At 40.6% G+C, this 26,841-nt stretch overlaps 1 protein-coding gene across 5 annotated transcripts in view; it reads right to left on the bottom strand.

Moving 5' to 3' along the window:
* Positions 1-1,375: 1,375 nt before the first annotated feature.
* The window catches only part of LOC110075428 (cadherin-6), a 181,513-nt gene continuing 156,047 nt past the window's right edge, over positions 1,376-26,841 (bottom strand). For 4 of the 5 annotated variants that reach the window (XM_020786680.3, XM_072998518.2, XM_072998519.2 and 1 more), the window contains 7 exons: positions 26,046-26,233; positions 19,520-19,773; positions 11,090-11,226; positions 8,606-8,727; positions 5,910-6,027; positions 5,572-5,823; positions 1,376-2,452 (listed from right to left, as the gene is read on the bottom strand). In XM_020786680.3, coding sequence (XP_020642339.3) covers positions 1,962-2,452; positions 5,572-5,823; positions 5,910-6,027; positions 8,606-8,727; positions 11,090-11,226; positions 19,520-19,773; positions 26,046-26,233 — 1,562 coding nt within the window. In that variant the 3' untranslated portion in view covers positions 1,376-1,961. The remainder of the gene's footprint in view (positions 2,453-5,571; positions 5,824-5,909; positions 6,028-8,605; positions 8,728-11,089; positions 11,227-19,519; positions 19,774-26,045; positions 26,234-26,841) is intronic. The other variant, XM_078392722.1, reaches the window with a different exon arrangement.

Here is a 26,841-nt window from a genome sequence, read left to right as displayed (position 1 = left end):
CAAGTTTTTAGGCTGCACAGCATGCTCCATGGGAGGGCTGTCACTGGTCCTAGAGCAGGGGTCTCAAACACAATTTATCTGGGGGCCGCTGGAGGCAGAGTCTGGGTGAGGCTGGGCCGCATCAGATTTTCTGGCAAGCAGAACGGGGTGGGTCCCCCACAGGTGCGCGCATGCATGCACGCACGCACATGCACACACGCGCACGGAGGTCCAGCAACCTTCCTCTGAGGGCCCCCCCTCAAAAAAAAGCACACTCAGGCGGGCTGGCTGGCAGGCTGCAGTTCCAGATAGAGGGTGCAAGAGGCGCTGTCTTGGGAGAGAGCCAGCGAGCAAGATGAGGCTTTTTTTTTTTTTACTCTTGACAGTAGAGGACTCGTGGGGCAGGCAAGGCGGGGGCCACAAACTATCATCTGGTGGGCCGCAAATGGCCCCCGGACCGCACGTTTGAGACCCCTGTTCTAGAGTATGCAGCAGGATCCAGCAGAGGTACACCATTGGCTCTTCATCCAGGGCTGCTCTATGCTGCAGTAAACCACTCCACTCTCATTGATTTAAGGAAGGTATGGCAGGAAGAAAGCCTGGTTGCTTTACCTGCCTGCTATTATTGCCTCCTCCTCCCAACCCCCAGTGGAATCCCTTGTGGGGAAACAAAGTGCCTTCCTGCCTGCCAGATACCTCTTCCCTTGAAGGGGAGAGTGAGAGGGATTGCAGCCAGGCAAGTGAGCAAGCTGGGATGGATACAACTTACAGAAGAGCTTTTGATCGCCCGGCACACTAGACATTAAGATTAAGTGGAGCAGAGAGAGTTTAGCATTAAGGATTTGACTCAGTCTTATTCATGAAGTCGACTTAGGTAGGACTTAAGTTAGTCAGTGTATTTTCAATCTTACGTCCTTTCTATGGTTGGTGTTGTAGAACCCATTTTTCAACCGTTGGAGGTTTTCAACTTCAGCTCCTAGAAGCCCCTGGTACTGCAGCTGAGAGGCAGTCAGTCTGGGATCTGAGGTTCAAAACAGCTGCATTCCCCAAGGTTGAGAAACACATCTCTATATCCCTCTCCCTCCATTCTGGAGTCCTCCAGATGTGCCCAACTTTGACTCCTATGATTCCACAGCCAATGAACTGTTACCTGGGGATTACAGGAGTCGTAGTCTAACATTTCTAAGTAATTTAGGGTTAGGGAAGGGTGGTGTAATGTTTTCTGGGAACAGAATTCTCTTAAATGTACTGTTTGTAGTGCATTGCTATGGCACAAATAGTGAATCCACTTAGGCGCATGCACACACACACACACTGCTCCCTCCCTTTTACTTTCGATTGTCCACCACTAGTATGGATGAACACTTTTAGCAAAACAACCAATTCAAGATTAATATTAGTATTTGAATGGCCTATAGATCTTTTATGTATCTTAATTCCATATTGCATTTTGTGGCTTTAAAAGGAGTTATAACCTCACTCCCTTTACTGCAATGTTTAAGCTAAGCCACAATAGATCCTTACAAAGGGGTGTTTTATATATAATCTACAGAGGACATGTCTGAGCTGAATATTTAAAATATAGTCAGATTATTTGGTGAGTGATAACAGTAAGATAATCCAATTTACACAATAAGCGGAACAAGTTAAAACTATTATTCCGTTTCTGTTGTCCCTCAATTTCCTTGCTATTGTGCCTGTTCGGCTGCCTAAGTTAACAGGATGCAGTACACACACATATATATCTATATAAAACAGATTTTTTTTTAAAAAAATGAAGCTTGTTTTCCCTCATCATTTGCCTCTTGGAAGCTCAAATTATATTTGAGGGGGGAAATGACATTAGATCCACGAAGACTGCAGTCACGGAAACAATTTGAACTGGTAGAAGTGAACCCTTTCAACAGACTGTGGATAAATAGAAAGAAGGAGCAATGCCACACATTTCAATGCTGTTTCTTAGAAATGAAAAAGGCAACATATTAGGAGTCTTTATCACTGTCTGCTCCACCATACATATCGGCCAACTTTTTAAAACGAGGGCCCCAGTCACTGAGGTAATCGTAGTCCTGGTCTCCATCTGTAGTCACCGACTCCAAGGAGCTGAGTGACTCTGCCACAGACCCATTGCCTTCATATGCGTAGGTTGCTAATGAGTCATACGGGGGGGCTGTTGGATCCGTATCGTTCTCCTTCAACCTTTGGCTAATGAAATCTCTAACATCTGTATTATCTCGTACTGCCGGAGTCCGGCGTGGCATAAAAAGTGTTTCCGGCACAATGTCACGGCGCAATTTATTGTCTTCTATGGCTTCAGGGTTCCGTAGGGTGCCAATATCAAATGCTTGGGTATCTTCCTCTCCACCACCTTCATCGTTGTAACTGACAATGTTGTCCCGGATGTCCTCTTTGGAAATGATCAAGGGCTCTTTCTTCCTCTGCCGTCTCAAGGCTGCAAATAGCACCACTGTAACTGGAAAGAAAAACAGAGAAATAAATAGAGCAAAATAGGGGGATGGAAAGGAAAGTTAATTTTCCACCCAATTAGCACAAAAGAAAACAAAAATGAAGTCTGTGTCACATGAACCTTATCTCCCCCGTCCACTTTTCAAAAAGCCCTGCAAAATTGCACACTCCAAGCTCACATGTTTACACCGGGGACAATCTTACTGTGATAGTGTGGGTGTTGAAAATAGGATAAATATTAAGAGGGGAGAAAGAATTTCAAGCTAAAAGGAAGATGAAACTCAGTTGTTGTTTTTAATCAGTAAATGCTTTTTTTAAAAAGAAGACTCTGTGTGGTAAGGAAACCATCCTTTTGAAATCACAAATGTGGTTGTTTCAAGGCAAAGAAAAAAGAAATAAAGAAAGGAAGTGAGCCTCACAAACTCCTGAAATGCTTTGGAGTTGGCTCTCTGAGGAGAATGTACAGCACTTTTCAAGGTGACATGTCATGTTAGCAGTAACATATGAGGTGTGTGTGGGATAATAATTGGATTCTTTCCTTTCCATGAGGGAAAAATTAATGAGGAACATATGCTGTAATTATTAATTTAATTTATACCCCTTAAATTTGAGATAGCTGGTGTAGTGGTGTGGATAGAATGATAGACTAGTACTCAAGAGAACTGGGTTCAAATCCTGGCTTAGCCATGGAAACTTACTGAGGAGTGGCAACGGAATATAGTTATGTCCTTAGACTTCTCAAGTGAGAATTTGCCTTAAAAGAAGCACTCACTATTTCGTGGGGGCTCAGGAAATTGTTTGGCAGTAAATATTGACAAAGAAAAGGCTGCAGTGCATACAACTGGCCAAATTCCTTAAAGCTGTTCTGTAGCCTTTGTGACTTCAGGCATACAGACGCTCAGGGCTGTCCTGAAACATTTTGCTGCCTGAGGCAAAGCAGCAAAAAGTGCTCTGTTGGCTCTGAAGGCAAGGTAAATAGCACCCACAGCATTTTAAAACTAGCCAAGTTGTTTTGGTGCATGAGCCAGGAAACTCCAAAAATATTTCTTTTCAGTGAAAATGTAAAAAAGGACAACTTAAATAACTAACTATCTGCTTGCTCTTTCTTATGAGCCTGTGTCTGTTGCCTGAGGTGGCTGCCTCACTCTTCCGAATGGTAGGGCTGGCCTGGTCTATACTACAAACAATTCATTTTCCAAGGAGCTCAAGGCATGTTGCTTGTTCTTCCTAGCCTTGGACATGGATATGAAAAAAAAGAAAAGAAAAAAAAGGAGGATTTTGCTTTACTTGTACATGAACTAACTACCCTTCTTAGTGTCTTCCAACAAGAAATTACCAGCATTCCACTAGTCCTCATTCCAAGAGCTTAGAGGCCTTCCACTGAGTCCTCTAAACTCAGAAAAATCATGTGGCAGGCAGGGCCAAAAGCAAAAGAATAGGGCCAAAGACCCTGCATATTTCAGCACAAAGCACTGCCAGGAGGAACTCAGTCCTAGAGGAGAAGCATTTCAGTTGTTTAGAACAGGTATCAAACACACACACACACGCACACAAACTGGGACACTACCATCAAATGATCGTGTCATAGGTAAGGGGGCATCTCTCAGGAATTCCAGAGGATGGAACTGGGACCACAGGAGGGTTGGATTCAGTTCCAGGCTGAAGGTTTCCTACCCGTCTTTGAACTTGAGGTCTTTGCGATTACATCTGGGACTGTCTAAGATGTGGGGCATGTTCTCTACCAGTCAACAATGCCTACCAGTCAACAATGCCCCTTCCCTCCATTGCCTCCTGAAAGTTTGATACCAAAGAAAAAGGAGGTGTGCAATGTTTAGGGAACAGATCCATGAGAAGCCTTTGTGCCAAAGGAAATAAACACTTGCCCTGGATGCAATCTCTTCTTTAAATTAAATATCAATATGTTTTCCCCCTTCTTTCTTTCTGTAATGCTTTCATTGGAAACCTTCCCTGTCTTCAACCTCAAATTGTCATTCGCTGTTTGTGTCCTGTGTCATCACTGTACACCGGCTCTAAAACCTAGCACTCATTTGCTCCTCACCCACTTCATGTTATTATGAATGAGATTTCACTGACAGAAATGAATATTCAAACTGGATTTGTGCAACTCACCAAGTAACTCAAACTCTAAATATAACTTGTGTTCTTGATACTCAGTTTTTTCTTTTAAAGAGAGCTTGTAAAATAAGCCATCTGAAGGCTTGATGAAATGTTAAAACAAATGTAAAGCTGTTTTTGTTTCTCCATCCTTATCCTCGGTAACTCTTAACATTATCTGGAATTTTGCCACCAAAAAGTGTGTATGTGTGTGTTGAGAGGGTAGGCAGGCTAGGCTTTCTCAGGCTGCAAGTGAAATCTACCATATGACCTGAAACACACAATCAGACAAAAGAACCTGCAAAAAATTATCTGCCTTTGTTACTGTTAAAAATGGAAATGGTTGTTCAGTTCTTTCAATGCCTTTGTTTCAGGAAGCATGGAGATTGCACACAGAAAGCTTAAAAGAAGATTGGGGAAAAGACAATGATGTAGCTAGCAGCCATTAATTGAAAACCATTGTATTCTGCACTTTCCTTTCAACTCAGTTCTAGATCTAGGATCAAACAGCTGTTCTTTTGGATCCAATACTCCTGACAGCAGCTTCCTATACTGTATAACCAAAGAAGCTGAGTCCCAGACTGGTTTATCCTTAGTAATATACTATGCTGAATGGCTGAGGAGTGAAATGCCTCTACTAGAAACAATCAATATTTTGCAAGCACTTTTGGATCCCACCTGATACCTTTGGATGCTGCTAAGCCTGCTGGCTGGTACAATGACCTTAAGAGTGGATGGAGAAACTCGGATGATGGAGTGAAAACAGGCCCTCCTGGGATTCCAATCTAGGTCTCCAGAATCCCTAGATTGCCTCACCCCCTTTTCTTCAGGCTGTCAGGATTCCTTCCCCGCTTTCCTAAGAAGTCTAGAAGTTTCCATCTCCATCAGGAGCTGCTCTTTTGTAAAGTAAATGAGTACTAACAGCACACTGAAGACTCAGCCACACCCTCGCATTGCAAGAGGGATAGCTCACAACATACTCCCTACCACTATTTCATGCAAATCCTTTACCTAGCAATATAATGATGCAAAGAAGGATTGCGATCAGTGCCCCAGTGCTAAGGCCAGTAGGGTGGATCAGCGCTTCAGCATTGCAAGAGAGCATCTTGCCTCTCTGGTCACAGGCACATACTCGAATTGTCACAGTCTCGGTGCTGCTCTGAATGGGATATTCGTTGTCCGAAATTACCACAGGCAGGAGGTACATATTCATTTCATGTCTGTTGTATCTTGTTTTCCTGGTGTAGATGCCGGCTGTGTTATCTGCAGAGATGGAACAATCTATATAAGGAGTATGTCCCCCCTGAATTGAAGGCTAAAGGAAAATGAAATGGGAAAAAGTAGCATACCTCTGTTATCCTGAAGGGTGAAATTGGAGCTGCTGGCTACCTCAGGAGCCAATGTGAAAGAAAATTTGTGTCCACCAAAAGCGTCGTCTTTATCAACTGCACTTAGGGTCTGTATGAGCTAAACATTAACAAGATGGTTGCTGCATCAATACAGTTGTGCAGAGAGTCTTTAACACCAAAGATCATGCCTTGTCGTGCAGAATACACAACACAGTGGTGCAATCAAGACAGCAAGAGTGTCGCAAATGATGGGCAGTAACTTGTAACAAGATTTTCAAATACAAATTCTTTGAGAACTGTTTTGGAAGATGTGGGTTCTGTGATAGTTTCAGTTCTTGAAAACTGGCAAAAGAGGAAGACTAACTCATTTTATTCTACCTATCCCCTTGTTTCTGGGCTAATTTAATAATAACAACACGTCATCAAGTCAATTCCAAATTATGGTGACCCCTTCCAGGATTTCCTAGGTATGGAGGACAGAAGGGGGCTTCCATTTTCTTATTCTAGGGGCATCTGAGAACATTTTGCCGAAGGCTGCACAGGCTGGCTCTTCTCTAAGGAAACACAGTGGGAAATCAAACCCCTAACCTTTAGCCAGGTATGCAACTCATTGAAATGAATATGTATGCCACAGAAAGATATCCATTTTCTTGTTCCATGATTGGACACTACATATTCCTATGGTAATATCTTTATTTCTGTGTTCCAGAAACTTATGTAAAGATTCCACCCCCCCAGCTTTTCCTTTAATGTCCCTCAAGGGATTCTGGTTGGTTTTTAGTAAAGAAACAATACTAGGGCATAAGGAAATCAGATTTTGTGCACCAGGCCATTAATTCCTAAAAAGATGGTTCCCACCTTTGTGATCTCCAGATATTACGGGACCATGCCTTCCCAAATCCTTGGCTATTGGTCATGCTGATTAGAATGATGAGAGCCATAGAACTGACTGCAAGGCTGGGAGCCATTGTTTTAAAGCAGTGGTTCTCAAGTTTGGTCTTCCCAAATATGTTTCGGATTTCAACTCCTTGAAACCCCAGCCAAGGTGCTCAGTGGTCAAGGATTCTCAGAGTTTAAGTCCAAAACATCTGGAGGAGCACAGCTTGAAAACTACCATTTTGAAGGACATCTGCATCACAAAATTGACCTTTGTATGGACTGTGTCCAGTAACAATATATATTTATTCTTACATGTCAATTTATTTACATTGGTTATGCTTGAGTGCTATAATACCAAATAAAAAAGTCCCTTTTTGCTTGTATCTGGACAGGAAGCCAGAGTACTCCATGCTACAGTCAACACCGGTATCAGAGGAGGTAAGCAGTCTGTAGGACTGAAAGAAGAGGTAGGTAACAAGTGACCCTTCCAGATGTTGTTGAACTACAGTGGGGTCTTGACTTAAGAACGGCCCGAGTTAAGAACATTTTGACTTAAGAACCGCTCTCATAGGAAAATATTGACTTCACTTAAGTACTTAGATTTGAGTTACGAACTGAAAAAAACCCACGTGGGAGGCAGGGAAAGTGCAAAATGTGAACTTTCAGTTAACTGTTGGCCAGTGAAAACGGTGCCTGTCTGCTTCCTCACTCCTCCCAGCCTTTAGAGAGTGGATTGGGAGCCAGTCTTCGGACTGCCTGGTACTGTACTGCCTGGACTGTATTCTCCCTGCCTTCCCTGAACCTTTCTTGACCTAAGAAAAAAAAGAAACAAAATATCCCCCTCTAGTGGTTGAAGGCAGAATAGCAGCTTCCCATTAGTTTCTATGGACGGAAAAGAGCAGATACAGATCAAATGGTTTTCAATGCATTCCTATGGGAAATGCAGATTTGACCTGCGAACTTTTTGACTTGAGAACCGCCTTCCAATACGGATTAAGTTCTCAAGTCAAGACCCCACTGTACATCTCCTTTCACCTGTGACCCTTTACCATGGAGGCTGAAGCTGATGGGGGTTGTAGCCAAACACGTCCCCTTCCATAACTTGAACTATGTTTGAGACTGGTATATGTAATTTATTATTTAGTTATTATTAGTTAAATTCTGTTTTGCGGTTGAATTTAATTCTAATTTATTCTATTTGTTTTTGTTTTAAGTGTTGTTTAATGATTTGTGGTTCAATTGTGTAAACTGCCCAGAGTGGTCTTGGCAGCCAGAGGTGTTAATAAATAAATAAATAAATAAATAAATAAATAAATAAATAAATAAATAAATAAATAAATAAATAAATAAATAAATAATGCATGAACTATATTCCTTGGACAGCCTGATATAGAGAACTAGAATAGGGGAGAGAAACACTCATTAGAAATTGGAATCAGTGGTACATGTTAGACTATCTGCCAAAACTACACTTCCCAATATGTTGGGAGCCACTTGAATATAGGATCCAGCTGTGTGCCCAAAACTGTTACTAACTCATTAGAAGAAGCAGAGCAGATTCATGACTCTATCCAATAGAAATGGAGGTAGAAAACGAGAGTACAACACAATGCCAAAGTATTTGTACAGTACACAATGATGTGAAATGCGGCTGTTACATTAGCTACAGAGTGCCAACTATAGTTGGGGACAAAAAAGCATTGTTTGATTTCACTTAGCATTACTAGTAACCAGCTGAAGAGAACTACTATGAGGCTTAATGCACCTCTTATTTATAAATCATATATTTTCCCCCTTAGGAAGCAGAAACTGCACACCTGCTCAGCTTTTGCATTTTCACAGACGAAGGTCTCATAAAACATCGCAAATTCAGGTGCATTGTCATTCACATCCAGGACTTTAATGAACACTGGGACTCGGCTGCTTTCCTTTGGGTTGTCTGCAAGAATACAAGGATAAAGTTGAAGAAGGACTTTTAATACAGTGCATTACTTTGCATGGGAACATCCTTCTTGTAAAACACTCATGGGGTAACACAGGCACAGAATGACATCACCCGTGTGCTCAGACATCTGTGTCAATTCAAACAGCTGTAGCTATTTTGTTCTGTTATGCTATTTTGAATGGATTTATAAAAAATAAATTAAAAAAATACAAAAATATACATAAAATACAAGTAACTGTAGCCAAAAACTAGAAGAATGGAATTGCAACACTCTCTAAAGGAATAGCTGCAATTTCACACAACTCTGAATGTTCTCCTGTGATACTTTTCCCTAACTCACTTTTGTCCTGTTCCACCACCCAGACCAGCAGAAGTCCTTAGAATTCCTTACATTTGACATTTTGATCTGTCATTCTTGCATAGTCTCCTACTATCCTCTCAAATAACCAAATGAAAAAAGTCTCACTTGCATATCTTATGATTCTACTATTGGGTGCGGCAAACACAGATAGACCAGTGGTTTCCAACCTTGGGTAAGCCAGGTGTTTTTGAATTGCAACTCCCAGAAACCCTGGCCAGCACAGCTAGTGGTAAAGACTTCTGGGAGTTGCAGTCCAAAGACACCCGGCTTACCCAAGGTGGGGAATCACTGATATTGACAAATGAACTAACAAACAAAATGTGTACGTTGGTAACTGTTCTCGTTTCATTTGTGGAGCTACGATAGGCCACAAGGGTAAGCTGTAGGAAAGAGGAGGACAAACAACAATAGCAGCAGAGTTATTCTTAGAACCTGTGTCACCAGTTCATTTGTCTTCCATGTGGGCAAGGCTGAAAGGCAAACAGAATTGGTTTATATGAGCCTTGTTATATGAGCACCTGCTTGTTGCTTTTCAACCATGCAATCCTGTGTTATTTGAGACAATTCAGTGATATTTTCTCTCTAGAAAGTTTGCTTTGAAAGTTCATCCTAAATGTGTGAATTCCAAATTTTCTGAAAGCTGAGATATGTTTAAGCTTTGCGATACGGTTAAAAGATGGCATTTCTTTAAAAATGCACAATCAACTCTTTCTTCTCACACACTCTCCTCCTCCGTGTCCCACCACTAAGAACAGAATTCATTAGGTGGAGACATGGGGGAGGACCTTCTTGGTTGCGGCACAACTCTGGAATGCCGTTCTCTTTGAAGCTCAATTGGTATAATTTGAGCACCAGGTCAATATATATTTCTTTATTAGAACCTTTGAGGGTTGAGAATCATGGCCTGTGCGGGTTTTAACACAATGATTTTTATGCTTCAATATTTTAATATTTTAATGTTGTGTTTTAAACCAATGAATTTTAAATTGCTTTAAACATCTTTTACTTTTAAATCATTTTATACTGCTCTGTAACACACTTTGAGATCCTGTGATAAAAGATGGACTATAAATGTTTTAAATAAAATACATAAACAAATCTGTCCTGGGGTCAGTCAACAGGAACACCACTCTTCCATATGCTTATTCAAATTTTAAGCTCCACTGGCCCTTATCCTGCCCTTCTCCTTCATGCCCAAGTGGCTTTTACCTCATTGGATAAATTGTTAGACTTTGGCCTATTTGGTATAACCTAATTGTCACCTAGTTCTTCTGAAAAAATGAAATAAAATCAAGTAAAATAAAATAAAAAAAACCCCCACAAAATTTCAAGACAGCTTCACTATATGGAACAGACATTTCGTTCTTCTTAATGCATAATGTAAATACATCTTTCTTAGTTATTCATGTAGTATCTATCAAACCAGGGACTGAAATCCTAAATTTCTCTTGATCTTGGCTTTGAAGTGCTTTCTGCCGTGCAGTTGCTGTTTCACCTTTCATAGCTTTCAGGCATAGAAAATTCATCATTCAAAACAACTTCAGCAAGGAAAGCAACTGCTTGGTAAGACTTGAATTTCCTTTCTGCCTTTGTTGCTAACTTCACTGAGACCTTAGGAAGGTCAGAGAGGCAGAAATAGGAACTGTCAACATATTTAAACAGGTATGTATTTGTCAGAACATCTCAAAGCTTGGGAAAAGTTCCTTTTTGAACTACAGATACAAAAAATATAGCCATTTTCTGTGATCCATTCAGCTCTGAGTTAGGCAACACCTTGACTGGATCACAGATGGAGCTGAATTTAGATACTGATGTTAGCTTTTCATAAGCTGTGACCTTGGGGAAGAAAAGAGGGTAGGAAATATAGAAACTTTTTCTGGTTTACGTCCTTGAATCAACAGCAAGCAACTAAAAGAAATGAGATTGACTTCCTCTCTGTGGCTCATAGCTGGAAGACAGTATTCACTACAACACTGGAATTTATGCACAACTTACTGATCTCAGCAGCTATGACTGTAATGTTGTGCCACAACAATGTTTCCCGATCTAGAAGTTTAGAAGTGAATACTGAACCATTTCCAGAATCAATGTTGAATATTCTGTCCATATCTGTATGACGATCTACAGAATACCTACAAATACAAAGATAATAGATTAGACTTGAGATTCATTTTCATTTCATGACTGTTTTAAAATGTAAAGGTTTTCTAAGATTAGGTAAGAAAACAAACTGAATTTGCAGTACTGATATGTGAACTGCAGCTTCATGATGCATTCTCAGAGAAAAACTAGAAACTATGATTAGCAAACATTTAGAAGTAGTGCTCTGTAACTCCAGTGAAATTCCATGGCTAGGCAGGAATTTGAACCCAGGACTCCTGAGTCCTACTCCATGTACTATGTTACACTGGATATCAAAACTAAGATATAATGAACTGATACAATGTAATTCTCTTACTTACTTCTGCCCTGTCAAAACTTAATAGACACATATGAGATAACAATATTATTGCACCTGTATGAAATCAATATTAAAGAAGAGGAACCATAAAAAAAAAAGAGAGAGGTAGCAACCCTTTTTCTAGTTCTCACATGGCTGAATCCACCTGTGTTCAAACCCAGACTGGAGTTAAACCCTCAAAACCCTGGACCAGGATGGACAAATCTGTCCATTTCAGGCTTTTTCATGAAGGATTTGTTTTAAATCTCAATGTTCTTTGCTTCCTGTTGGGGAGAGCACAATCAAGAGCCTCTCGTTTCAAGCATCATTTCTCAGGGGATTTTCTGTCATCTCTTCATCTTGGCTTTAACACTGCTAAATCTGTTGCCTTATGGAAACCACCTGAGACCTACTTATATCTTGTCTATTTTTACAAGGACTGTAATAAACACTGCATTTTGCATCAGACTGTGTGTGTGTGTGTGTGTGTGTGTGTGTGTGTGTGTGTGTGTGTGAGAGAGAGAGAGAGAGAGAGAGACAGAAGAGAGACAGAGAAAGGTTCTCTGAATATTGTTAAGCTGTATCTCCCAGTATTACAGCTTTGCTGTTCTCATACTTAGACATAACTCACAATAATGTAGGTTTGTGATGATTTTTTAAAAATTGGCATGCCTAAATAATGTTTTTTTTGGTTGCAATTAATGAATTGTTATGCTTTTACTTGGAATTAATTTGTTCACAATGTCAGAATTTCACCCTTAATATCAGATGTACACCACTATTATCAGAAGTACACTACTAGATCAAAGAAGAGAAAAAGCAAGAAACACAATTCACTATTTCTGTGTTAAGTAACTGCAGGAACAGAAGTATTGACATTTTACTGGGTAAACATGTTCATTTTACTGGTGATCTGGAGGTTATTTTTAAACTCAAACTAGATTTGAAATAATACATGGACTCTCTCTCTCTCTCTCTCTCTCTCTCTCTCTATCTTGTGCTTCCACTAAAGTGGAAGAATTCACAATTCTGTTAGCTATAATAAGCCTAAATTAAGAAGAGGCAGATTTTAGTTGAACAGCAGAAAAAGGTTTTACAGAGCAGTTTGACAGGGAAAGCAATTCTCTAGAGATGGGGACTTTTTTTGGTCCTGAGAGGACAGAATGCTGCCTAAAACCAATCTAGGGGGCAGATGATATCATGGAATGATGTGCCGCTAGGTAGTGGTTTAGAATGGCATCCTGGGATTGTGACCCCCAAGTGCAAAAACATTGGATGCTACAAGCTGCTGGCCTGTGATATGAAAAACACTTTCCCCAGCTACCTTTCTGTTTCCTCAACCTTTATAATAAAGGAACATCTTATAGCACAACAAAAAGCCATAGATTGTTCCTTTTTGTTACATTTCAAAAGGAGCAAAAGTATCCTTACTAAGTTACAATTGTAATGTAATAAAGTTATATGCTCACTTTTGAGGGAAATAAATTACCAGTAGCTCACTATTTTAGGCTCTGTGAGTCAGGTATCGTGCCCAATTCCCCATTGTCTCTTTGACTGATATTATATAACAAATACAAGTTTAGCCAACAACAACAACAGAGTTACAAAAAGCAGCAATATTAGGAACAGCATACATCATGCGCCAATATTTAACAGATACTTAGGTTTGGGGTTACAACTGGTATCTATTCTATAATGCCAGTCAATGTTTTTATAATTCTGATTGACGGTGCCTGGTATTTTTTTCACCATCGTCATCTCACTATTTGTAACTGGTTACTTCTGAGCTCTGAGCTGAGAGATAGTGGCTAGCATAACGCAGCGGTAAATAGTAACCTAAATGGGGAAACCTCACCTTTGCACTGTGGAGACTTAGCTCATGAGCCACCTGTGACCCAGGTTCACCAAGCAAAATTCATGACTCACAGGGCATCTGGACATGGGGTCAGCATACTGACCATATCACACTGGCTCCCCTGCCATGGGTTGGGAAGGCACATCTAACCCATAAAGTTATGGTGGAGACGATCCATTGCACCAAAATAGTCTCCATGTTATGTTCCCCTTTTATGCTTTTTAAGCAGTGTTGCACATAGCCAGCATCAGTTTCATCAGGATCTGATCTCAGTGTAACAAAATCATTAGAGGCCATTTCCAGTTCCCTCCAATGAAAGGTCAGCAGGCAAGCATTCCTAACAAATGGGCAAAGGTGAATTAAAAATCATGAGTTCTGCTTCTTTTTTTAAAAAATAATTAGTTTATTTTTAAGGAAAGGAAAGAATGTATCCCTCATTATCTTTTAAAATCCTAGGGTTCTTAGAATCTGTCTACTTCAAAGGCTGTGTGCTAGCAGAAATTCTCACAGAATGATATGAGTTGCAAAAAGTAGGACCCCAAGCTGGGCCAACAATTAATATCTCAGAGACATACTGAATGTTGGCAGTAATGCCTTAGTCAGGATTTGGCAAGTTATTTAACAAGATTTAAGCAACCATCTTTCACTTGCGCACTGTATGGAGGATTAGCAGTGTAAGGTTTTGAAATACGAAGCCTAATATCTAGAAATCCGAGTATCATGGATTTAGTGCAGTGTATGTGACACAGCTCTTAGAAGCAACAGAGAAAACAACTTTAAGTTTGATTCTGTATTTGCATCCTAATGCTCACCATTTATTTGGGCTACAGTGGCTTTCAGAAAGCACATGAGCATTTGAGGCTAAGAGTGCAGAAAAGGGAGTGGTATAGCAAGATCACTGTGTCCCCTGGGGTTAAAAACAATGCCCAAGATGAAGGAGGCTAAACTGGGAGTATAAAGCCAGTGACTAGTGGTAAATGACAGGACCCAGTTTCTCTTCTCAAGATCTATGGGGGTTAAAATCTCATTTTAATTTCCTCTATTCTAGAAAAGGGAGGCAATGACAGAATTGTGATTTAAACCAAACTCTCATGCACTTTAACATCTAAATTCATGGTTTTGAGGCAGTCTCTATCATACAGCTAATAATACACTAGAGTGTAAGGGCAGTCTAAAAGCCAGTGTGGTATAGTGGATAGAGTAGGATCTGGGAGTCCTGGGCTCAAGTCCTTGCTTGGTGATGGAAATTTATGGGGGTGGCAATGTTAAAGCACTCTTTGAACGTCTAACGTAGGTCAAAAACCCTACAAGGGTTACCTTAAATTGAAGTGATATGGTGGTACATAACAGCAAGAAGAGTGGCCTGTCAAATACCCATTCCTTTTTTAAAAGGATGAGAGTCCCATAGTGTCCAGTTCTTTCCTCTTCTGCCAATAAACTCTAGAACAGGTTAGCATCAATCCTCCTGGTAATGATGAACTATCACTTCTCTTTTATCTACAACTGGTCGGGCTGGCTAGGGCTGATGGTAATATATGAATGTGTGTGTGAGAGAGTCATAGCTTCACTAGCATTGCTTTATAAGAAAGATCTAAGTACAGATTACATTAACCTGACTATCAATCATGTTGTAGATTTTACAAAAGTAAATGCCACATGTTTTTGTGCATGCATCTGGGAGGAGCATGAACAGCACTACTCTACACAGTAAGCAGAAACTTCAGCCTCTTCTCCCCAGGCTGTGATTCCAATAAAAAGCTGCTTCTCCCTCCTGTGTAGCAGTCAGTACATGCCTCTCATGTGGCTATTGCCAATTGATGAGAATGAGCTATTTTCCCCACAAGTGTTAATTGTCACATGTGATGGTGAAGGATTTTTACCTAGAATATGGCTGCATCATACTTTTTAGTGGCAGTCATAACCCCCCCCTCATTTGTATTGTATTAATTAAAAAAGAAAAAGGAAAAGAAACACCACAATATAATTCCTGATCAGATCATTAACACTGCGTATTTGGGCTTTTCCCTGTGAAGCTCTGGAGGATTCTGTGGTAGGATAGCCAAGTTCATTGCATGAAAATAAAGTAGTTTCTCTCCCATCTTGCTTGATAACTATCAGAATGATAATTAAACTCCCATTCCTGTTTCCCGTGCTATCCTCCCACCATAAATCTCCACCTGACTATCACTATTATAGGGAAACATAACTTCAAATAGGCACATAGGATGATTTGCAAAATAGAAACACAGCACTAAAAGGAAAAACAAGGGCTTGGCAAAATGAGACTTTCGCATTAGTCTTCTCTTCTATAGGAAGAAAAAAAAAAGAATACAAGGTTACAATAACTGAGCATATATTCTAATTACATTGTTAACCCTGACCTAGAAGAGTGCTTTTAATAGGTTACCCTGTCATTGCTTTCATTCTGTTTAAATAATCCCAGGTCTCTTATGATCAAGGGCTGCTAATTATGTTGAGTTGGTGGTGACTCTGACTTACGGATCATAGTCTATTAGGAATTAAGTCGACAACATCAAATTCATTTTCACATTTCTTTAATGAACTTACTGGTGCATGGATGGCAGATTTTGGGACTTTACTCACTTAAAATCCTAGGAAATTGAGAAGCTCTAAGATTAAGAAATACATGGTGAGGCCAAAAAGGGGGGATATGCGTAAATACAGAGAGTGGTCAGGTGGCTAGAGTAAAGCTTTATTAGTATTTGATCCAGAAGGTCCAAGAACTCAAATTAATTTATTTGCAGACTCTTTGTCAATTGGTATGTGTGCACACATTTGAAGAGATACAGTGCATACAGTAAATTACCTGCTCTTCAGAAACTCAAAGTGGGCTACTTGGTCAAATCTATAAAGATTAGAGCTAGATTCTCACATGGGGATGGTTTTCTAAATCAAGAGGTGGGAATGTTAGAGCTGTTATTAGAATGTAACCCTGAGGCCTAGTGTGGTTCAGTAGGTAGAGTGCTAGGAATTCAACTATGAAGTTGTGTCTTCAAACCTATTGACAGATAATGAAGTTCATAGATTGCTCTTGGTTGTTCTTTCTCAGCTTAATTTAGAATAAAGGATACAATTGAAGGTACATCTCTAAACCTTCTGGAGGAGAATTCAAGCATAATTCCAGCAACTCTAGTCAAGGAAGAGGAATGGGTGGCCAAATTCTCCCGTATAATTTTCAAGTTACTGTGCTCTCTGACACTATAATCCCAACCACTGTGTTTCTCTATGATTAAAATCCTATAGGCAGGACCCAGGATGCAATCCACAGGCTGTCTTTGCTCCACTTGCTGTTACTGCTGATCGTCTGTAGTAGCAGTGCTACTGAAAGAGAAGTTGCTGCTGTGCTCTCTACACTGGCAGGACTCTGCAGTAGAGGAAAGTATTCTGGCACTCTCTTGCACCATGGTTGCTTCTGAATTTCAGCAGCAATGTTGGGACTAAAATTGGTGGCTCACACTGATGTTCAACCATAGCAGCATCACTACACCCTTCTCAGTGCATTCCAAGTGGCAAATGTACATACACATGGCACCTCTAATCTGCTCAATTTTACTATGAACACCCTACTGCACACACTATGAACAGCCTAGAACTCACTTCTAAGTAAATAACTGTTAAGAGCATGCTGTAAATAACTACAAACCCTGTCCAACAAAGGTAGCCTGATGCTGGCTACATTGAGATAAGAGGGAAATAAGACAGGGTCACTGATCTTAGCAAAATAATACAGGCTGCCTGTTCACCTTTTCAACTATCAAAAGAGTGTAGAGGCTAGCTCGATCTTAAGGATAAATGTGTTGGAGTGCTGGCTCTACCATTAAGCAGAGTGAAGTATCTGCTTCAGCTATCTCCCTGTCTCCATATTGAGTAGGGCCATAACTAGAGGCAACTGGGAATTCACTTCAGGGTCAAAATTTAGACATGTCCCTTCCCCAGTTGCTGGTAGCATCCATGCATATTACACAGGGCTTCTATCTCCAAGCTTGTTCACAAACTGTCATCATGACTAGTACGGGCTCCTTGAAACGCTATGAGGCAGTGGTTGTTGGACTTTTTAAAATGCTTATACTGCCTCTTCCTGTGAGGACCTTCTATACGGCAAATGTGGGAGGATGGACGTTGGAGAGCCTGCAGCCACCCCAACATGCTACGCTACTTCTCCATCATCGGGTCTTAACAGGACAGGCACCTCCCTGGAGTCATGACTGGAAAAACGTCAGCTTCAATATTGTGATCCTTATACATCCAGGCACAAATGGAATGCATTAATTCATCTGAAAATTCCTCCAGCTCTCAGATAGGCTGAGGGCAATCAGCAACTCAAATATTACTCTATTGACAAGTGCATGTGTCATTCAATCTGCTTGTGCTTAAGGCACGATTATTATTTTTTTAGTTAATTTTAATTTACAAAGCTGCTCCATGGGGATAGCCTCATTGGTTTTCTTAAATTGTACTTTTTATTCCAAACCATCAAGTCCAGAAGACTTTTGGGGGCTAACAAGGGATGTAGATGTGATTTCCCCCCCTCCCCTTCTAAGCATTTCAATAATGACATTATGAAGGATTCTTTAATGAGGGATCAAAGGGCTTTCAAACTGACAGTGCTCTGTTCCCCCCCCCCCCTTTTGCTTTTTAAAGCTACAGTCAAGTGGAATGAAATTGAGGGTTTTCAATGTAACATCAAGTGTCTGAAGGTTTTATTTCTAACTGTCAGGGGAACCTGACAAGCAAGTGACAAGTAGTACATATAACGGTCTAATTGCATCCTCCCCCTGAGCTGAGAGGGAAAGTTAGAGTTAGCATTTATACTCATGATGGTATATGAGAGGGAATCACTGTCAAGACGAAACCAGCCTAATCTGTCCTCACAGATCCTGGAAAACACGAGGAGGAGAGAGGTTGCACCAGAAAGGCTCGTTCAGATTATATCTTCCCCACAAGCATTCAGCCTGAGCAGCAACACAGTCCTTTCACTTCTAGGGTGGATGTCTAGAGAGGCCAGTTTTGACACAACCATTGGTGCACATTCACCTTCTGTCCTTGTCCTTTGCTCATAATCTTCACTGTTGCTTCACTCCTCCTACAGTGTACAGTACTTACTGATCACAGTTCTTGCCAGTGGCAGCCATCCTTTCAGCTCCTCCATGGTGAGACTCCTGAATGTCTCAGGCTCTCCACCTATTATCCTTCATTGACTCTGATGCCTCCTCTGCCCTACCCATTAAACTGCAGCTCAGCACAAAGAAAACCAGGAACAAAGAAAAGTGGTTATTGGAGGCTTGGTGGTGGGGGTGGAAGCAGGGGAGATTTCCAATTGTTAAAAGACAGAGCCAGCACAAGGCATTAGGCCACCTCTGGTAAAGGATAAGAAAGAACACACACCCCATTTTGCGTAAAGAAACCAATCAGAGTGGCTGTGGAGCTGCAACAATGGGGCAGCATCTCCCACTACACCGGGGTAAAGAAGGCTAGTTTCTTGCTAAGGGCAGGCTGCGGAGCCCACACAACTTTGTTTCCTAGTACCCATCAGCATATTCCTCTCTGCTAAACAGTACGAGTTGCCTCTTGGGGTGGAAAAACAAGATATGAGGCACAGGTGCTTCTTCCTTCCTCTACATCTGGCAAACCCTCTATTTTATCTTTGAATATCCATACTGTGGGGATAGTTCATAGTTTGATGGCATAAAACAATAACACAATAACAATAACCTGTATTTTGCAAGGGTCTACTGAGTTGGTTCCTTCTCTTCTGCACTGCTTACACCTCCAGAGGGAAGTAACCATCTTCTTCTGTCCCACTGATTTCAGTGGGACATCAGCACTGCAAAGCATTCTCTGGATGTTTCCCCTCATTTATATTTTGGCCTGTTATTCACTTCTTCAATAACATCTCATAGATAGTTCCTGGTTAGCACTCTGATAAGCTGCTTCTACATTTACATTTCAGAAGAAAAACACTAAAAATATGCCTTTTATGGTTACCATCATGTTTGCATCTAGCCCAAGCTATATCTGTAGCATTCTTAATAGCATGAATATGCTGACATTGAGACATGTGGTCACTTCAGATAAGAATAATAAAGACTGAAACAGCTGATATGCTTACTTGATAGGATTCTTCGCACTGTCAGGGTCCCGGGCAGTCACAGTTCCTATGACAGTGTTTATCTGGACATCTTCTTTTACTTCTAACACATAGGCTGGCCGGCTGAACACCGGAGGTTCATCTACATCTTCCACTTGAATTCTAACAGTGGTCACATCTTTGAATGGCCCCAGATAGAGGAATCTGGGATCTACATGAGGATTGCTAGCTTCCACTTTCAAAGTAAACTGCCTCTTCTTTTCAAAATCCAGAGCCTGGAAAGTAAAAAAATGTACCTGTTTAAGACAAAACTGATAAAGGTTTCCATTGAGACCTGACATTTGAAGAGGCATTTGAAGAGATATAGTGAAAAAGCCTATGCTGAGTGACTCAAAACACTTGCAGCACAATCTCTTTGCATACTGAATCAGAAATAACGTACTTTAGAGGGAGTAGAATTTCACTGAACACAGCAGGAATTACTTTTAAGTAAACACACAAACGTTTGTTTTGATTACAGCTCCAGAGGTCTTTCTCAGCATACTATTAACATCATTCCTTATTTTGCCCCAGCTGACTGGTGCACAGTCCTTGCCCCCACAATGCCAGGATGCATGACATGGTTTACAGTTCATGACATCCCACCCCCTGAGATTTCAAGGCCAAAACCATAGACAAGGTGTGGAGTGCTGTGCTTTTGCAGGGCCAGTGCAGTGAGTTTCATTTGTCATTCTTTCCTCCCCACTTTGCTGCCTCATCTTTTTCTTCTCGTTTTGACTGGATCATTGTTTTGCCATATATGCTATATGTAGGCACTTGCTCCATTTGCCACGATTCTCCCACCTCAACCAGAGAACACCCACATTTTGAGACTTTAGAACACATTTAGGCTACAGGATTTATAGTGGGCACACAAATGTTCATTTACCATGACCCAATTATTTTGTGTAGTGTAATGCATGTGGTTGTACTGCTGTTTCATTCCTCCTTTTTATTTACATCTTGTTGCAACTTCTTAAGGTTCCTTTTTCAAGCACCCACCTAAACTGGAGGGAATAAGGAGAAGACAGCATGGTATAGTGATTAGGGCTGTTTTGGACTAGTGACAGAAAACATGAATGGGGGAAAATTAAACAAAGGAGCCTGAAAGAGCTGATTGCTTTATGTTAAATGAAAGGACCGCACATGAAAGACAAGAAAATGACAGAGGCACCACCTGAAATGGCTTAAAATGGACATTTTCATCATACACATCCCTATCAGGCATATAAATTGAATGAATGAATGAATGAATGAATGAATGAATGAATGAATGAATAAATAAATAAATAAATAAATAAATAAATAAATAAATAAATAAATAAATCAGGAAGCTTGCCCTGCACAGAGCACAGAGTGCTGTCCTCTGAAGATGCCAGCCACAGAGACTGGTGAAAAGTTAGGAAGAACAACCTTCAGAACACGGCCAAAGAGCCCGAAAAACCCACAACCACCATTAGATCCTGGCCGTGAAAGCCTTCGCGAACACATCAAGCCTGCCCTGCATTTCCAAAGCTAGACTTGTATCCTCAACGGAGGTCTAACCCTAATCCTATACTGTCTATGTTGAAATAAGTGTCAGCTGTCATCTAGTTGGCTTTCAAATGTGCAACAGGAGTGGTGCCATCTTGCTTTTTGCCCCAAGAGGAAAAAATGTCTTGAGAAAGACCTATCTCCCAGGGAATCCCTCTTCTGATAGCTACCGTCTCCCTGGGTTTTAGAAAGAGGAAGGGCAGTGTTTAAGAGACAGTCTATTCAAGGGAGAAAATATGTCTACTTCAAATTATAGCTCTTCTGAATACCTATTCAGAAAAAAAAAAACTATTCAGAAGATGTGTAGAATACTCACACATAAAGGAGAGCATGATAGCCCTGGCTGGTACACCTCCGGCTTTGTTGCCTTGCTACATGTGGAAGGTGCGGAGTTCAAAGATGAAAATCTCTGTTGTCTGTGGGGGCTCTACACATGAGTTGTGGCCCTAATTTTCCAGTCTACTTATGCCTTTCTACACTCATATAATTTACACACTTTCTGATGTCTGCATATTCAACCATTTTACAATGTCTGAATATGGCTGAAGTCCAGGAAGGGTGTTCAAATAGTCAAGCATCCAATTTCAAACATCTGTCCCTTCTTTTTGCTATTATGGCTTCAGTAGAGAATTGAATGTAGGAAAACTTCAATGTATTATGTACTACCACAGTGGTTCTTAACCTGGGCGATAATGCCCCCCAGGGGGCGATTTCATTTTTCAGGGGGGCGGTAGAACGAAAAGGGGCGGCGTGGGGGCGCTGGAGCAGAAGGGGGGCGGTAGGGGGCGCTGGAGCAAGCCAAACCTGTGAAGATGGCTGCAGCCTTTTTACAATGTGCATGAATATATATTTTACTCCTATCTTAATTTAGTTTCAGAGTTTTCGTCTTGAAATTTTTAGTTCTTGCATTTTATTTATTTATTTATTTTTTATTTTATTTATTTAATTTATATGCCGCCCACACTACCCAAAGGTCTCTGGGTAATGTCCTTTTTATATTTCTTTTTGAGTCTTAAAATTCGCTTGCAACTAAATCATTAAATGTTACTTTTTGGGGGCATTTCATTTTCTTGGAATTGAATTTTGTTTTCAGGGGTCATTGGATTTAAGTGTCTTAAACAAACAAACAAACAAACAAACAAATAAATAAATAAATAAATAAAATATATAATAAGAAATAAGAGGGGGGCGATGATAACTTCCTCAATGGCTCAAGGGGGCATTTCTTTCAAAAAGGTTAAGAACCACTGTACTACCAGAAATGTCCAGTGTCTAGAATCAGAAATAAAACCTTTCTGAGATAACATGTCATGAGACAACAGTATTTTTCTGAGAAATACATAACAATCTTTCAGCTTTTGGAAGGCATTGATACTTTTAATCTTATCGGAGTCAACAGAAATACTCAGATACCTGGCCTTCAGTTATGTCAGGATATAGTAAGGGAAGATTCAGATTCACTTTTTCCTACTTCTGAAACAAGCACTTTTCTAGTGTGTTTGTCAAATGGTGATGATCTCCCACACAGTTCCTGCCATAACAGAACATTTCCTTGCAAACAACAAAATAAATTGCTCACTTTAAATTGTCTTCCCTTTCCCCTAAAAGCATTTAGCAAAAAGAAGGGTGACTTGTGTGTGTGTGTGTGTGCGTGCGTGCGTCAGCGCACATGCGCAGAAGGTGTATGGGAGCTGTGTTTTTAAAATATTGTGTGAGTGTGTGTGTGTGTGCATACGTGCGTGCGTCAGCGCACATGCGCAAAAGGTGTATGGGAGCTGTGTTTTTAAAATATTGGTCATTCCTCACTGGAAATATGACTGAGGATATAATATAAAGTCAGAAGCAATAGAGTATGACATTCAGTAAAACAGTATAGCAGGAAAGCTATTGTGTGGTATCAAGGGAAGGCATAACCATCGTATGTTTGATTTGATTGCTTGTTAACTAGCACCAGAAGGGCCAGTTGACATTTCTAGAACTAGCCAAGGTTGTTTGCCTAAATGGCTTTTGATGTCTTACAAGATTTTGATTTAGGAGCACTGAGGCCATCTGCCGAGTTCTCACACAACCTACAGGCCTGGTTGTGTGGGGAGGGCAAACCAGTTGGTTCTTGCAAGGCAGTCACATTGACAAAAGACGCTTGGTCTAAATTTTGTAAGACAGGGGAGCCTTGAAGGGAAAAGAGAAGGACTCCCAGTGAAGCCCCTGTGCTTTCTAGTGACCAGATGCTAAGGGTTTTCCTGTGATTTTCCATTTTTGGTGCAGATATTTACAAACAAAAAGAGACTACAAAAACGCCACAAGCTTCCAATGCTCATTCTCTTCCACAAAATGGACCCCTCAGAGTCTCCAGGGAACTTCCTATAGCTCAGGGAAGAGAGGGAGCTCCATGCAATATACTGTAGTTGCAATTAGATGTGACTATATCATGCAGACCTCAGGGGATAGGAGAAAGGATACAAGCTAGAGTAGTCAGGCTGTCCCTGTTTTTATTTCTTGTGTTGTATAAAACCTGGGCCAACTGCTATGTTAAGAACCAGACTTAAACAAATAAAAAATGACTTGATATCACCACACCAAGTCCTGTGAGGCATTTCTGCACGAACAAGAAGTGACAGGTTTCATATTGATATCTAAAGGCAAAAGTGTGCAGCGGAAAATCTACACAATGTCTGTTTTGCATTGGTTAAACTTCGAGTGATACAGGCTGATATCTTTAACCTTATCAAACTTATCAGATAGGTTGCCTGTAAATGAGATTAGTGTTAATGCTTTCTGACAAAAAGCTCCGGTATAATTAGATAATTCCCACCCATTATCTAATAAGACACTGCCCTTTAAAAAAAGAGAGGGAGAGAGAACCAAGGGACACAAACAGAGAACGTACACTATCAGAATTATTAATTACATCACATAGAAAAAAGATAGGATTCTGACAGGATTTTACATAGAATCATAGAGTGATAGAATAATTGAGTTGGAAGGGGCCTATAAGTCCATCGAATCCAACTTCGTGTTCAATGAAGGAATCCAGATCAAAGCTCTGACAGATGGTTGTCTCAATTTTCTCTTCAATATCTCCAGCGTGGGAGCGCTTCACATACAAAATAATAGCTGAAATCCAGTAATGTAAAGTTATGCCACACGGGACTAATAATGTTATCAGCCCCAACCATGTTTTGGCAATTAAACATCTCCTATCCTCCCCACCAAAGTTTCTAGGCTCCTTTAGAGGATCCCTTTAGTTTTTGGTTTTTTGAGGGGGCATGGGACAGAGATGGGACTCCTAAATGTCTGGAAATCACTACCACAGTCCCTGCTGTGGTCACCAGGACTGGCAACAGTTATTTTGAGACATTTAAGATTTCTCGCTCCTTTCCCAATATCCCCAACACCAAAAAGATCCTAAAGGAGCCTAGAAACCTTGGTGGAGAGGGCATAGGAATTGTTTAGTCAAAATATGGCTGCAGCCGATAGCACCGTCAGCCTTATGCAGTGTAACCTTACATTACTGAGTTTCAACTGACGTTATCAACATTGCGGATCGTTTTTTCGTTACATTGATATCTGATATTTGGCACAGAGACAATGATAATTCATGGGATTATGTGTGCAGCATTTTCTTAGTCAGTGTCTCCAAGAGGAGTTCCGTTCCCCACAATCAGCTTGTGTAGCTGAACAGTACCAGGGCACCCACAGAAGAAGGGAATGATAAACCACTTCTGAGTACTATATACCTAGAAAATCCTGAAAGGGCTTGCCATAAGTAAGAACTGACTGGAGTGCACACTTTATTTTATTAATGGAAGGCAAACACCAATTTAACATTTTTGATTGGTTTGTACAGAACAATTAAAAATCCTCCCTCCAATCCTGTTTAATAAGTCATCCCATTTTTTTTTTACAGCTAGCTTGTTCACTAATCTCATTTTAAATCACAACTACTGAACACAACAGTAATACAAGTTTCATTAAAAATAAACTCTTTCAAACTCCTCCTCCAAACCACGAGACACCAAACTGTTAGGTACTACTTTTATATGCAGAACATGTCCCCTAATAACAATGCATAGATTTCAGGTATGCATGCATGTTTGCAAATTAAGATATGGAAGCACAGAAGAAAAGGAGTGTTTGAATTCAGGTTCATCCTTACAGTACAGAAATTGGCAAAATGCAGCATGCAGCCCACAAGCCTGCTGCACTGAGTCCAGCCCCTGTTTAGGAGGCATATTGCGGAATCGAACCCCCAACCTTTGGCTCCATAGCCAGATGCCTAAACCACAGAGCTATCCTGCTCACTAAAGATCAGTTTCCCTGGCTTGCTGACAACATTTAGTAGCAAACCAGGAAAACCAATAAAAGCAAACATCTTGTTGTAACATTTTTAAAAGTCTTTAAAAGCTACCTTGAGCCATTTTTTGGGAGAAGGTTGGGACAGAAATGAAGTAAATAAAGAAGTGAAATCAATACTAAATCTTAATGATACACTGCTAAATTTCAGTGACATAGTGGCAAGCTGAAGGAGGTCCTGGCTGGAGGAAAACTTCAGACCCACTGAAGTTGCCCACCCCTCTCCTTTTGTTATGTTGGCCCTCTTGGAAATCTTCAAAAGGAGAGCATGAGGTGAAAGAAGAGAAGTGGCATGGTGGCAATGAGCACTGGGATGCAGCAATGATGAAGTAATTTCTGGACCCAGGTTTAAGAGGATTATCAGAGAAATGTCTAGAGAACTGCCAGAGATGTGCAGGGGTGGTGGTGAGAACAGCCGACAGTGTCTCCAAGCTGTTTATGGTGACTTAATCTGGGCACCCACCCCATTTTCTATCAATGGCTGATATTTTTGTTCCTCTGCTCTCTTTGCAGAATATATTGTGCATTTTGTTAGCAACAGCACAACACTCACTGGTTGAAAAATACAGCCAATGCTATAAAACACACTAGAGATGGAAGTAAATCATGTAAAAATGTGCACCTTTTTCACTGTTATAATGCCTTCCTGTGTCTCCTTGTCTGTGATGACGCCAAACATTTCCGAGCCATCCCCTTCAATTATGCTGTATTCCATTGCTGCATTCTGACCCACATCAGCATCAGTAGCTTTTATCCTGCCAACTGGCGAATCAGGGGGAGCAGATTCTGGAATTTTGAATTGGTAGGCACCTGGAAATAAAGAGACTGAAGCTTCAGTAGACAATCACATTTATTTTGAATTTTTCCCCCAAACTCTCCCATCATGTATTCACTCTCCATACTGTTAAGGTTATTACAAGACAGCCAGTCATCCTTTGGGACTTCCTTCTGGTCACTTACGGCATTATAATGCCACATTCCTCCTCTCCTTGGGTTAAGGAAAATGCTAGGACTGATCCATTCTTTTTTCCATGTGGCTGGCATCATGCTTAAAGAGTTCTTAATCACTGCACAGTCTCTTTACATGCAGAGTATTCATACAATAACAGAAAGCTGTCTTATACTACGAAACCATTGGTTCTTCCACCTCAATGTTGCTTGCCCTTCAGGCTTCCAGGATCTATCTCACTTTTATGAGGATTCTGAAATCTCCAAAAAGAAAGTCTGAAGCAAAAGATACCTATTTAAAATCAAAGAACTCGGTGTCCAGAAATTTGTTATGAGTACCTGTACCAGAAATAAATGGAATGCAACCTTTTTTTACACACACATATCCACTCCAAGTTATATTTCAGAAATACGGTTTGGGCAAATGGATGGAGTCTCATTTTATTGGTGCAATTGCTGGACATGTGGGA

This window comes from Pogona vitticeps, chromosome 4 (assembly GCF_051106095.1).
Source record: "Pogona vitticeps strain Pit_001003342236 chromosome 4, PviZW2.1, whole genome shotgun sequence".
Taxonomy (NCBI): Eukaryota; Metazoa; Chordata; class Lepidosauria; order Squamata; family Agamidae; genus Pogona; species Pogona vitticeps.
The sequence above is the reverse complement of the archived record's forward strand: the minus strand, read 5'-3'. Positions and strand labels throughout refer to the sequence as shown.